General features: G+C 41.6%; 1 protein-coding gene across 1 annotated transcript in view; it reads left to right on the forward strand.

The window, feature by feature from the left end:
• Positions 1–1291: 1291 nt before the first annotated feature.
• LOC101845230 (hemocyte protein-glutamine gamma-glutamyltransferase) overlaps positions 1292–11008 on the forward strand; it is a gene marked incomplete in the record, with an annotated part of 26998 nt that continues 17281 nt past the window's right edge. The window contains 6 exon segments of the mRNA XM_035969009.1: positions 1292–1607; positions 6745–6950; positions 7540–7622; positions 8475–8690; positions 9401–9498; positions 10794–10953. Of these exon segments, the coding sequence (XP_035824902.1) occupies positions 6856–6950; positions 7540–7622; positions 8475–8690; positions 9401–9498; positions 10794–10953 (652 nt within the window).

The following is an 11008-nucleotide window of genomic DNA, read 5'->3' on the forward strand; positions in this document are numbered from 1 at the left end:
TGCGTGTGTGCATGTGTATGTGCGTATGTGTGTGTGTCTGCGCGCGCGCGTGTGTGTGTGTGTGTGTGTGTGTATGTGTGTGTGTGTGTGTGTGTGTGTGTGTGCAAGTGCCTGTGTGTGTCTGCGTGTGTACATGTGTGTGTGTGTGTTTGTGTGTGTGTCAGTGTGTATGCGTGTTTGTGTTCATGTGTGTGCCTGTCCATCTGCATGTGTATAAGATAGTGTATGCATGTGTTTATGAGTGATTTTTTGTGTGTGTTTTCTTGTGTGTTTAGTTGTGTGTGCGTGTATGTGTCTCTTTCCGTCTGTACGTGTATAAGCCTGTGTGTGGTTATTTGTAATAGAGTGTATTTTATGTGTCAAAGATTGGAATTATCACTAAAGGATAACACAGACAAAAGAAGAAGGAGAGATAAGGACTAATGTTTGATAGGAAAGAACGAGCCGTTTGTGGCCTTGATGTAACTATAATGGATTATTTTAAGCAAACATTGTACCCATCGCTGGGACCAAGGTTTCTCCTAGAACTCACAAAAGCTGGCATTCTATTTTTTGTCTTATTATCTATTTATTAGAACGTTATAAGCTGAAAACAATATTGAGCCCTCTCTAAACCAATTTGGAGATGACTGGTTAAATTTCTAATAAAATGAAACACGCTTCTGATTTTACTTCAAAGTTACGTCAGATAAGCACTCTAGCCTGCAGTTTTTGACCGGCTTAATGTTAGAACTGCTCGTTAGAAATCCTGTTACTTCTCTGTGGGTTTCTATTTTGTCTTTAAGAGTGGATCAAGCTGTAAAAAGTAGACGGGAGACGATTTAGCTTTTTTGAGAGCGCTATTTACGAAGAAATGTGACAGCAACTCGCTCTTATTTTATATAGATCTAGTTCTAGTTCTTTTATTTAATGTTTTCCTACCGTTTGTCATAGTTGTTTTTGTTGCTATCGATCCAGCTACAGCTGGGCTCTCAACTCTCTGTCCTATGCCGTATAAGGATAAGTGCAGGTGTGTTGCAGTTGGGTGGTGTTCCATAGAATGAGTTGTCAATGTCAGGTCTCGGATTGATAAGCGCAGCTATGATGTCATTTAGTGCAATGCGGGAAAAACAGGTGATGATTCACAGTCTCATCGGTGTAACCATACAACGTACATACATGTAATATTATTGGGGGTAGTTCTGGTTTATTTTGTCTGAGAGGAAGTTGACCTGGACGTGTTTTGTTCTCAAACGGGAGATCGTGACCTGTTCCTGTCTCTGACGGTTGTAGATATTGATCTTTCCTTTTTTGTAGTCTCTTGTTTGAATTGTTCTCTGCTTGTTTATCTCAAGACCTATGTTCATCCAGTCTTGATTGTTGTTGCCTTTGATGATATGTTTAGCGGTGTGGTATAAAGTTGGAGACTTGGGCTATTCATATAGAAGATCCCCTTTTGGAATGTGTGTCTTCTGTTATTTAAAGGTGTGTTTGAGTGTCCGGGAATTCACTAGAACACCAGGTTTTCCCCACGGGCTGTTGCTAGTTTGTTGGTTCTAAACAGTATATGAATTAGGCTGTAGGTTTGATGATGGTCATTGTCTACTGTTTGTAGGACTGATAGTGAGGTCAGTGAAAATAGCTATATTCTGTGCTTTGGCAGGATGAATGTAAAAAAAACAACACAACCCAATCCGTAGATGGTTCAGTGCTGTTTTAATTGCCATCATTTCTATATCATAGATGCTGCATTTCTTTCCACAAGCTGCAGGGGTCTCACTGGAACCTCTATCCTCCTATTGTATAAATATCGTATACCGGCTTTGGCTCGGCTTTTGAATAATTCTTCGAGCTATCTGTGAAGTTGCTTGAGCAGCTGTGGATTGTTTGGTGTGATACTTTTTGTTTAGCTCTGAATACTTTGGCGAAGTGATTTTGTTTCTTGCAAATGTTGCAAATCATTCCAAAGATCGGAAACGCTCTACTTCTGTAAGTGCTTCAGCATCTGTTGCAGTGGTTGGATGACGTCTCACATTTCTTCACTTTTCCAGGTGATTTGACGAACTTCTTTGTCTTCACCTTAACCACTGCTTCTGCCTCATCAGCTGTAATGGTGAACCTTTTCTTGGACTGGCTGTCGGAGCAGTCGTTCTTTTACTACCGTTTTCTTTATTTCCACAACAATACGGTCTATGATCATGTCCTTCTCCACAATTCTCATACTGACGAAGCTTTGCTAACCGCTTCATGTCTGTGACGAATTCGTCCAGAGACTCATTTGGTTGCTTTTCTCTACTTTTGAATTTATACTGTTCGATTGTCACGTTGTGTTTTGGTTTGCGTACTGGTCAAATCTTCTAGACCTGAAGAATACCTTGAGTTTATTCTCTTCTTCTTCGAGAATTATCCAAGTATTGTATATTTCCCTCCCATATCTGCCAATAATATTTTTAAAATCCTCAGCATTTGTCCTTTTTGGCTTCTTTTGCCACGGTGGGATCAAGTCTCATTTCTTGTGACCATATTCTCCAGTTCTCTGCGAGACTTTGGTAGTTTGTGAAACTATGTTCCTCTAGAGATCCAAGTCTTGACGTAGGCCAACTGTCATTTTTTTTAACCACCACCAATCTAGTCATCAGCGATGAGTCCGAATAACCGCGCGTTCACACCAAACACTTGGGCGAGGGACAGTCGTTCTAACCCTTAGGCCGGTCCCAGAGTGGCTCTGTAGGTCTGACCTGTAGCTCGCCTGGCTCGCACCCTGCAAATGAATGTATACATTATCGTGTGCTAAAGCAGCGTAGCTGTATCGTCTGTTTTTTTGTCAGCAGAGCTGCGCGATGCGTCAGACGTGCTATTCAACAGTGTTGTAAAAACGACATGTGTCGCCTCGCTTCGTGTTTATTTTCGACTGAAACTCTTCACAGATCATCAAAATCAACAAGAAGTAAGTATTATTAGGTGCTTTACTATTAAATATTGATGCTAGTATCAACACTTGGCCACAAAATCACCGAGAAATGCACTTTATCATATTTTGAAACTTCGAATCGAGAGGTTGACCTAGATTCGACTGTTGTCGTAGGCCTAGGCCTAGATCTAGGCTAGATGTGGTTCTCTAGATTGAGATGCAGAGGGATGTCCCTAGAAAGGCCAAGATTCTAGATAGATCTATATGTAATACACATGACGTAAAGAAGAGTTATTCCGTCTTGGTATAATTGGTCTTGGATTACACAGTAGCCTACCTAAATATAGCAAGGCAGACCCGTCAGTTGCACACCTACACACGTGAATACACAGTGCGGCAGTGCTGACACACAGCGAGTGTGCCTCGCGATCGCTGAGACACAGGTGCCAACCAACAGTGCGTCTGTGCTGACACGCACACGGCGTGCGCCAGGCCAGCTACAGGTCAGACCTACAGAGCCACTCTGGGACCGGCCCATAGATGTGGACCGGCCTAAGGGCGACCACACAGAGAAAGCCTGTCGAGGCCGTACTTTTAACAGACGCGCTGTCAGCCGCTTAAGCTTTGGAAAGTGCCTGCTGGATCCAACATAGAGAACGCCGTTACACGGGGCCGTTTATCATCAAGTGTATACAGTGGAACTCGGATTCAACGAGGTCGTCGGGCCTGACCTAAAATCTCGTTGAATCTAAGTGTTCGTTATAGCAAACACGAGGTTTTGTGTAGATATTTACAAAATTACAGGCACTGAGCAAGTAATGTACAAGAAAAGTCACGAGTAGTGTCTGAAATGCCTGCATATTATGAGTTGTGTAAAAAAAAAGACCGATTTGTTCAAATACACGCGCCTGTGTCTTCTCGATTGTTTACCAAAAAGTTGTGTTGCTGTGTAGAGCCTAGTAAACGGCAATTTTTGATTCCATACACCAGCTCACAATTCATAGCGTAGATCTACGTCAAGACTAGTTTATTATTGTAATAATGATCAGTTGCCGAGGGGAAAAAAAGACTGTGACGCGTTTGTATCTGCGACGTTCAACGTCCGGACCGCTAGTGCCCCCCTCCCCCTCCCCGACACACACACAGCCACACATGTGCAGGCCGCCCATCTGACCCCGACACACGCCAGAGTAGACACGTGCGCGTGCCAACAACACATGTGTTGGTATTTTAAAAGGCCGCTGATTTGTCGCATGCAACCGGTTAAGCGAATAATGGTTCACGATGCAGGTGCAATGGATGGTTCCGGGAATAGATACAGTTCGTTCTGGGAGAAAAATGAGCGAAGCCACTTTTGTGGGGGGCTGTTCACCGTGGAAGCGACCTCGTTGAATCCGAGCTCGCTGATTTAAGTGCTCGTTGAATCCGGGTTACTTTTATTGATTTTTAAGAAGAAAAAAACGGGGAATCTATCTCATCTCGTTGAATCCGAGTTCTCGTTGAATCCAAGCTCGTTAAATCCGAGTTCCACTGTATTAATGCATTCTTCATAGAAAGGGAAGGCGTTGTCCAAACTCTTACTTAAGTGTCATTCCCGAGATCGGATGTTACATGGAAGCTTGCTTTAGTCTATAACTAGATCACCCTGGGAAAATTATAGGAGAGAGAGAGAGAGAGAGAGAGAGAGAGAGAGAGAGAGAAGGGGATGGGGGAAGGGAGGGATAGCGTGCGGTTCTATAATCATCATTATCACCATTATCACCATTATCGTCATCAAATCCCCAATAACACACGATGTCCTACAGCAAATATGGGCACTCTAGGCCTTGTAATGGCCAAAATAGACCTCAGGTGCCCCACCAGCCCATATGTGTACGGCGTTCGATAACACTGTATTCGTATTCTAAAAGTAAAAAAAAAATACAATGTGGACTTTGTTACGTTTGTCCCAAATGGGAGTTCTAATGAATACTGATGATATGAGCGCATCAATCTGTGTCCATGTTTGAATCACTTGCTACATCAAACTGTAGGCGTAAGTAGGAGCATTGCTTTGGTACAACTGCAACGTGAAAACTAGACCACAAACAGCTTTGGACGGCCTTGGAAAGAACGTAGTTTGGATTCCGCGAGAAACGCAGTGCCGCTCCTAACTGGAGCGTCATCAATGACAGCTTTATCTATGTGGGACGCAACGGTTTTGATTTAATTTGAGGATTCTTTTAATTTCAGTGCCTCGGGCAGTGCGGTTACGTGAGCGTGAGTTGGTTGTCCTTACACAACTGACAGCGCTGACTGGACTTAAGACTCGGCCATTGTCGCTGCTTTGGTTTGAAAGCAAATGAGGGATAAGAGATTTCTTTGGTACATTTAATTTGGTCGGTCGGTTGTTGTCGTTACAACGACTGTCGCTCGTGTGAGGGTATGGTGTGAACACGCAGTGACTTAGGTCCATCAAGATAACGTAAATCTGAGGAGTACCCGCTCTTTTACAAATCTTTTGCTGTTGTTGTTGTGTGTATGTGTGTGTGGGGGGGGGGGGGGGGGCAGACTTCCACAAAACAATAGCGGATAGCCAGGCATGTTCACGGCCCACGTGTTTCGAATAATCAGATGCGGTCAAGGTATCCTCTGGTACACCTCATGAAGAACAATGCGAAGCGGAGCACAAAGAGCAGCGCGTAACAATGAAAAGTACAATTACAGTATGGACATTTGTTGTAAAGCTTACCTGTTATTTAAAATGGAGAAACAGCTTGACTAAAAAATATGAAACATGCACAGCCAACAAGTACAAGGTCTTTGTAAGAATGAGCAGTAACTGACGTGTTTATTTGTAGAGAAGTGGATCACGTTACGATATTATAGTTGTTGGTATAGAACTTAAACAGTGTGTTTGTCGGAACCCCTTGAACTGCCTGCAAGTTTGTTTTTTTTTAATAAGTTGGAGTCTTTTGCCTTGGTCTTTTTCTCTCCACATGGTTTTTCAATTTTAGAGTTTAACTCCTGCTCTAAAGTGTGTTGATAGTTCTTCTTTGTGGAGGTTGTCCTTATCTTTCTTCAGTTGAAGCTTTTTTTTGGGCTGTTTTATGGCTATTTGTAAAGAATGAGTACACTGTTTTTATGCAATTTATTTTATGCGTCCATAAGTAACTGTGGAGCATCATAAAATCTTCATTTAATTTCCCTGCTCCACCTACCGTGCTGCAATGTGTCTGCCAGAAGGCAAGATAGTCAGCGTGGAAAGTCATATTTGGTTATTTTCCTCCATCTCTGCCAAATGCTTGAGATCTTTACAATAAAGTAAATCTTTACTTAATAATTATTGATGTTACGTTCATGTTACTTTAACTCTTACTTAAGTAACTCTTGAAAAATTACTTTTATTTTCCTGGAATAGTGTCGAATGGTATCTAAGAAAATAGTTTATAAAAATAACCTTAGCTGATTCAGACTTAGGCTTTACCATTTTCCGACAGACAAAAGGACGAAAGAAATTAGCTGTATTAAAGTTTGAAAGTATTGTTAAGTCTAGAGCTGTAGCTTCTTGTTTTCAGGCAGTATCAATATTCATAATGTTAATGGCTTTACGTCGTCATCCTTGTTTTTCCAGGTTGAGAACGTATTTTCATATAGACCAGTCCTCTCATTATTCTATCCATAAAGGAAACGGGGTCCAATATATTTGCAAAGGTTAGATTGTGCAATGCTAACGTTGCAGAATTATGCTTTCACATATTCCTTTGAAAGATCTTTTGACTCCTGCTCCCAAGGTAAATGTCTGTCCAGAACATTTACTGAATTTAAACACATTTTAATAAGACTGCTAGATCTATGTTTACTCTGTTTTTCAGACCACCATCTCCTACTTCGCAACCAAATCACCTTACCCAAGGCTCTGAACCCATCCCTTCCGCGCCAAACCGTCAGAGTACTCCGGAGTAGCCCCTCGTCCACGGTCAACAATGCCGCGTCAAGACGGTCGCCACGGACCCACCAGTAGTCTCAACCGTCACAGCCACCAGGCGGGTTCTGACAGATCTACTACAAGTCGCAATGGGTAAGGTTTTGCTATGACATCTGAGCGGATAGACAAAATGTTCTTGCTCCTAACTCTCTAACATTTGGCTCAATTCTTGGATTCAATATCATATAATCAAATATACTCTTGTGGATCAATTTAAGCCTTTTTTATCTTCAAAATGTATCTTTTTATATCCCCTAAAAGAATCAAGGGTTGGCTTTGATCTTATTTTCATCAGGTACTACTATAAACTACTGAAAGCTTCTCCAGCGGCCAACTTGATAAGATTTACAGCTCCAAAATCTTTTACAGCTAAGTTTTTAAGACGACCATCCATTGTTCAGGAGAAAAGTAGTTGGATTGTCTTAGACAGGTGGACGTCTTGTCAGTATACACCCCCCCTCCCCCACCAAAAAGAAAAACAACACAAAAAACCCCAAAACAATAGAGACAATAACAACAACAACAACAGCAACAACAACAACAACAATAAAAACGACAAAAAGAGGTGGATGGGGATGTTCGTTGGTACGGAAGATTATCTTGGACATTGGCTATTAGAACAGCTTCCATTGTTTTCAAACGGACGTAAAAAAGAATCTCGTCTTTTAATTTTCATTCACAGCAATGTTTACGTCTACGGGCAGGATGACGTGAACAATGACAACGCAGACTCGACTGCTCCTCCCAAACCCACACCACCACCCAGTAAGTATATATATATATATATAAATATAATCGAACCTGTGTATAAGACGATCGCCTTGTGTGTAGGAGAAAAGTGGCCGCCTTAGACAGATTGATGTCTTACAAAGTGTCATTATAGTGTACAAAAACGCTAGAAGTTAAGAAGTGTTCGTTTGTTCCGTGTCTGTGATTGTCATATACAGGTGTCCATTAGAACAGGTTTGGCTTTACTTGGGCTGTTCTTGAGAATTCATTTTGTGTCTTGATCTGATACAGTCGAGCACAGGTGACTCGCACATGCAAACCTCGACCCCACGGATAATTCGAATAATATGCCGCTCCTCAAATGAACCGCTACTGTGTTGAACAGTTCATCTCCACTCACAATTGTCTAGATTTCAAATCGCCCTGTTGGCACGATGAAAAACATACACTCCCATCGTTATCGAGAGTATCAGTTTACACGAGCCCTTTAGACTCCTCCAAAAAAAACAACATTCAAACAAACAAACAAAACCAGGACGAACAACCCCCCCCCCCAAAAAAAAAAAACAACAACAAAAAACAACCCACAACTCTTTCGTAATACACCCACAGTGCTGGTATCGAGATACATCATGACACATTACCTGTTACAGGTGTTACAACTCTTTGATGTTTATGTGTTTGTGTGTTTGTGTGTTTGTGTGTGTGTGTGTGTGTGTGTGTGTGTGTGTGTGTGTGTGTGTGTGTGTGAGAGGGTATATGTGCTTGTGTGTATGTGTATATGTGTATGTATATGTGTGCGTGTTTGTTTGTTTGTCTGTGTCGAATGCGTATAGAGACTGGAAAAACAAACAGTATTATCAAAACACGAAACATTGTTCCCCTCAGAGCCCGACCCCGTCAAAGTCCTTACAGTCCGTCATGTGGACCTGAAGGTTCCGGCTAACACAAAAGCTCACAGAACTGACGAGTATGACATCTGTGGCTCACACCAGGAGAGACCGAAGCTCGTGGTCAGGAGGGGTCAACCTTTCAACATTGAGCTGGATTTCTCCAAGCCTTATGACAGTAAAACAGATGATCTTCGCATCGTCTTTGAGGCTGGTAAATTTTCATAGTGACTTTTTCTCTTCTTTTTTTGTGCGGGGCTGGGGTTATGCCTGGTTGTAATGGTAGTCAACAGTGCGCGCACATAAAACTGTTTAAGTATTGCTTATTTAAAGAACATGTATTACTTGCACGAGCACAGGATGTGTGAGTGGACTTCATTGTTGTCAGTATTGTTGTAGTCCTATTAAAGTCTTTTGTCTGAACTTTATAATTAAAATGGATGGAAATAGTGTCGATACAGTCTCTATTCAGAATAAGAGTTATCTTCTATTTAATTTTACTTACATTAAGATCTAGTTGTTTCCCATTCACTTCTTTTAGAAAGTTATTTTTCATAAGATCAATTCTTCAACCAAACTTGAAAATGTTGATAACTTTATGTAGATCTATCTTTTAATCAGCAGCACTTGCTATGATAACTTTGCACGACAAGTGTAGATAGTGTAACGAGGTTTTGTATCAGATGAGAAAAGGCAACCCCCCCCCCCCCAAATAAACAAGCAAACAAACCCCTTAACAAACAAAACAGAAAGGCGTGTATGTGCATGTGTGTGTGTGTGTGTGTGTTTGTGTGTGTGTGTGTGTGTGTGTGTGTGTGTGTGTGTGTGTGTATGTCTGTGTGTGTGTATGTGTATGTGCATGTGTATGTCTATATTTATGTGTTATTATATCAAGTAACAATTTCCCTCCCAAAACTGTCTCAGGTGACAACCCCACACCTACCAAAGGTACCAAAGTGCAGTTCATACTTTCTGATGTGGACAAGCCCAAGGAATGGGGCGCCAAAATCCTAGGACAACAGGTAAGTAAAGACAAAGTCCCTGTCAGTTAACTTGGTGTAAAAGTAGGATCCCCCCGGATAAGTAACACGTTTTCGTGGGATGCCGTACGTGGTATGACATCTTAAAGCACACAATATTCTTTTTAAAAAAATAACAATAGAACAAACTTAACTCTCTGAATAAGTTAAATAATTATACACATTTCTGAGAACTAGAATGTGGGAGATTGTTTCGCGCGAGGGCGAGGGCGCGCGCGCGCGTGTGTGTGTGTGTGTGTGTGTGTGTGTGTGTGTGTGTGTGTGTGTGTGTGTGTGTGTGTGTGTGTGTGTGTGTGATGAAATTTCAAACCAACGTGCCATCCTCTGGACAATAAAGATTGATCCCATTTTTAAATCTTATTAAGTAGTTGCAGCCATAGGGAAAATTGGTGTTTCCCTTCATACGGCCTTCTGCTTGTAGTCTCTCAAAATGAACAGGCGGTTTTAAAAAGATGAGGTTGGGGGTTGTTCCTTGAAGTATTTTGTTGCTGTAGTCTCTGCCAACCTTTCATTTCCTCCATGAGGATGCCTAGAAAGGCCAAAAGGCAACCTGATTTAAGAGAATTTAAAAGACCGGAAAAACAATGACTGAAGCCAACAGTGCAGGGACTGAAATCTGTATTGCCAGCAGCACATTATTAGCTGACCTAACAGTATGCCCTTACCATCGTTCCATGCTGAGAAGGGCAGTTGGATTTTTTAAATTGTGTCTGAGTAGTATAAACAGGCACGAAACTTATATAATATTATAACCTGCCGTTTTATATCAAAATGGTTCAAATGTCATTGAGTGAACGATAGACGACATAATTTGGGTTCTTTGGTAAGAGGGCTCTTTCTGCATTAAAGACACTTCGTTCATCGCGGAAACTCCGTAGCAAAACAACATAAACATAACGTTTGCCACCTACTCAAATGTAATAAACCCAAAACTTTCTTCTTTTTGTTTTGAATTACAGCTTTTAGCCTGCGGTATTGGTCGCACGAGCTCGGGAAATATTAACATTTTCTCAAAATTTATAAATCTTTTTTTTTGGTAAGAGTTTTACGGCCCTTGTAACACAATATGGTCATATAAGTGCCAAAGGTTAGAGGTGTTACAAGAGAGTAACGAATGCAAAACAGAAAGAGGGGGGATAAGGACGATAGATGTTTGATAGGAAAGAAGGAGCAAACTATACAAGAGCACCCGTTTTGATTTTTTTCTCTCTCCTTAAAAATTTGCTCTCTGGACTTAGGACACTTGAAAAGCTTGCCGACGATAATCTTTTTGCCAGGGCAATTCGCTGTCGGTTACTATGTTCACCCCACCAACCTGCTACGTGGGCAAGTGGAATCTCAGGTTGGACGTGGTCAAGAAAAACAACAACGATATGAAAGTCTATCGCTATGAACACAAGGACCCTATCTACATTCTGTTCAACCCGTGGTGCAGAGGTGAGTGGCTCTGGTGAGGAGGGAGAGAGAGAGAGAGAGAGAGAGAGAGAGAGAG

The sequence above is a fragment of the Aplysia californica genome, unplaced genomic scaffold (assembly GCF_000002075.1).
Source record: "Aplysia californica isolate F4 #8 unplaced genomic scaffold, AplCal3.0 scaffold00104, whole genome shotgun sequence".
Classification (NCBI taxonomy): Eukaryota; Metazoa; Mollusca; class Gastropoda; order Aplysiida; family Aplysiidae; genus Aplysia; species Aplysia californica.